The sequence below is a fragment of the Marmota flaviventris genome, chromosome 1, assembly GCF_047511675.1.
Source record: "Marmota flaviventris isolate mMarFla1 chromosome 1, mMarFla1.hap1, whole genome shotgun sequence".
Taxonomy (NCBI): Eukaryota; Metazoa; Chordata; class Mammalia; order Rodentia; family Sciuridae; genus Marmota; species Marmota flaviventris.
Genome location: NC_092498.1, coordinates 213,759,789 through 213,762,247, shown reverse-complemented (window position 1 = coordinate 213,762,247; position 2,459 = coordinate 213,759,789). Strand labels below are relative to the sequence as shown.

Sequence of the window (2,459 nt, the reverse complement as noted above, 5' to 3'; positions counted from 1 at the left end):
TGGATAATCTAAAATATCCAAAGATTAATATAACATTAACTGAGACAAAGCAACTAGTTAGGTAATTGGAAAGATTTTTAAAACCCAAGGTAGTTAATTATTACCCCAAATTTAGACAAAATCAATCACAGCAAGAAGAGACAAATAATGAATCCAAGTTACACTTACATAGCTTAAGTGAGAGAATTACAATCTGCATATCAGGAATGCCTGACCAGAGAGTCCACAAAGTGGAAATAATGTGGTTAGAAATAAAAGCTGAGCTTTGGGCCTTTTGTTTTTTGTGACGAAATCTTAAACTGCAAACTTGATGGACTGAGATCACAAAACCATGGAACAGTTTTAACAGATCAGCTGGAGGACAGAATAAAGGAAAGAAAACCAGTGAAGAACTCTTCTATATGCCAGCTATTCTGCTGATATTGTATGGGTTCATACAAATAAACCAGTATAAAATCAAACTATTCAAAGTGTTTTTTACCATTTATGTTTTTAATATTATCTCTTTCAGCCACATTTGTGATCAGGGTTACTATTGATTTTGTGCACTTAGCTCAGTAGTATTTATTGATTTCGAAATGTACCAAAGACAAGAAAATTTGCATTATATTATATACCTTTAAAGAGAAAGCTTTAATCTGCAGAAGAGGGCAATGAGAAAATAAAAAATGATGATACACTTTGAAGATAAATGGCTCATGACCATGCTTCTGACTGATACTCATTACCCTCAACTTGTTAGAACAAAACAAAGTAAATTGAGCTGGTTCTTAATAAACTTTCATGAAGGTTATTTTTTCTTAATAAAAACATTACTTTTCCTGAATTTCCCATTAAATGGTGGGCTATAATTTACCTCAAACATGAACTTCTTCTTTTTGCTCCTGGGCTTTTAACATTGATCAGTTAAATGTCTGAAAAAGGGTGTGGAGAGAGGGGAGAATGATGTAGATAGCAACAGTGAAAGAGTGTGCAAGTCTGGGTGACTCAGGACTGAGACAGATGTTGAGAGCTTGTGGATCTCCAGTGTGAGCAGCTTCCTAGTGACTACCTGAATCCAAATGCATGCAGAGCGAGCAGAGCCTCCTGATGGGTTTCTTTTTTTTTTCTTACACCCTTTGCTTTTCAAAAGGTGTCCAAGCAACACAAAAGCACAAAATTTAACTCACATATCAGAATTCTATCTAATGGAACTCTCAGAGGATCCAGACCTGCATCCTGTCCTCTTTGGACTGTTCCTGTCCATGTACCTGGTCACAGTGCTTGGGAACCTGCTCATCATCCTTGCGGTCAGCTCTGACTCCCACATCCACACCCCCATGTACTTCTTCCTCTTCAACCTGTCCTTGGCATACATTGGTTTCATCTCTACCACGGTCCCAAAGATGATTGTGAACATCCAAACTCACAGCAGAGCCATCTCCTATGTGGGCTGCCTGACACAGATGTCTGTTTTTACAATTTTTGCATGTATGGATTATATGCTTCTGAGTGTGATGGCCTATGATAGGTTTGTAGCCATCTGTCACCCCCTACACTATTTGGTCATGATGAATCCTCGTCTCTGTGGTTTCTTAACTTTGGTTTCATTTTTGTTCAGCCTTTTGGACTCCCAGATGCACAATTTGATGATCTTAAAAATTACCAACTTCAAGAGTGTGGAAATTTCCAGTTTCTTTTGTGACCCTTCTCAACTTCTGAATCTCTCCTGTTCTGACACCTTCTCTAATAACATTGTCAAATATTTTCTGGGAACATTTTATGGCCTTTTCCCCATCTCAGGGATTTTTTTCTCTTACTATAAAATTGTTTCAACCATTCTGAGGATCCCATCCTCAGGGGGGAAGTACAGAGCCTTCTCCACCTATGGCTCTCACCTGGCAAATGTTTGCTTATTTATAGGCACAGGCCTTGGAGTGTACCTTGGGTCAGCTGCATCACATTCTCCCAGGAAGGGTGCAGTGACTTCTGTGATGTACACTGTGGTCACCCCCATGCTGAATCCCTTCATCTACAGTCTGAGGAATAGGGACATTAAAGGTGCCCTGAGGAGGCTGCCCAGCAGGATGGCCTAAATCTCAGACCCTGTGGTGTCCAGTTGTGATGTGTGTTGGAAAATTCATTATAACTAATTATCAAGATGGTTTAATCTGCCTCTTCAGGATCATTGATGGGTTTAATACCACACATGATGTAAGTGAAATGCCTGCAGCCCGTGATGGGATGGAATGTTTGGGAGTTCTTCATATTTGGAACAAAGGATCACTTTGAAATAATGAAAGATTTTTGAGATGGTGATGATGAATATTTCTAAAAAACATCTATGTGATCGATGATGCTTATCATAATACTTGAGAATGGTTAAAAGAAAATTTTTTTAACTTAATTTACTTCAACAATATTAATATAAAGCTAATTTTTTTAGGAAATAAAAAATTCATAGTAGAGAAGAGCCTCTT

General features: G+C 38.1%; 1 protein-coding gene across 1 annotated transcript; it reads left to right on the top strand.

The window, feature by feature from the left end:
• The first annotated feature begins 1,100 nt into the window (after positions 1-1,100).
• On the top strand, positions 1,101-2,075 carry LOC114084466 (olfactory receptor 7E24-like). The gene has a single exon (XM_071602087.1). The coding sequence runs from the start codon at positions 1,188-1,190 to the stop codon at positions 2,073-2,075; it is 888 nt and encodes a 295-aa protein (XP_071458188.1). The 5' UTR covers positions 1,101-1,187.
• The last annotated feature ends 384 nt before the right edge of the window (positions 2,076-2,459 follow it).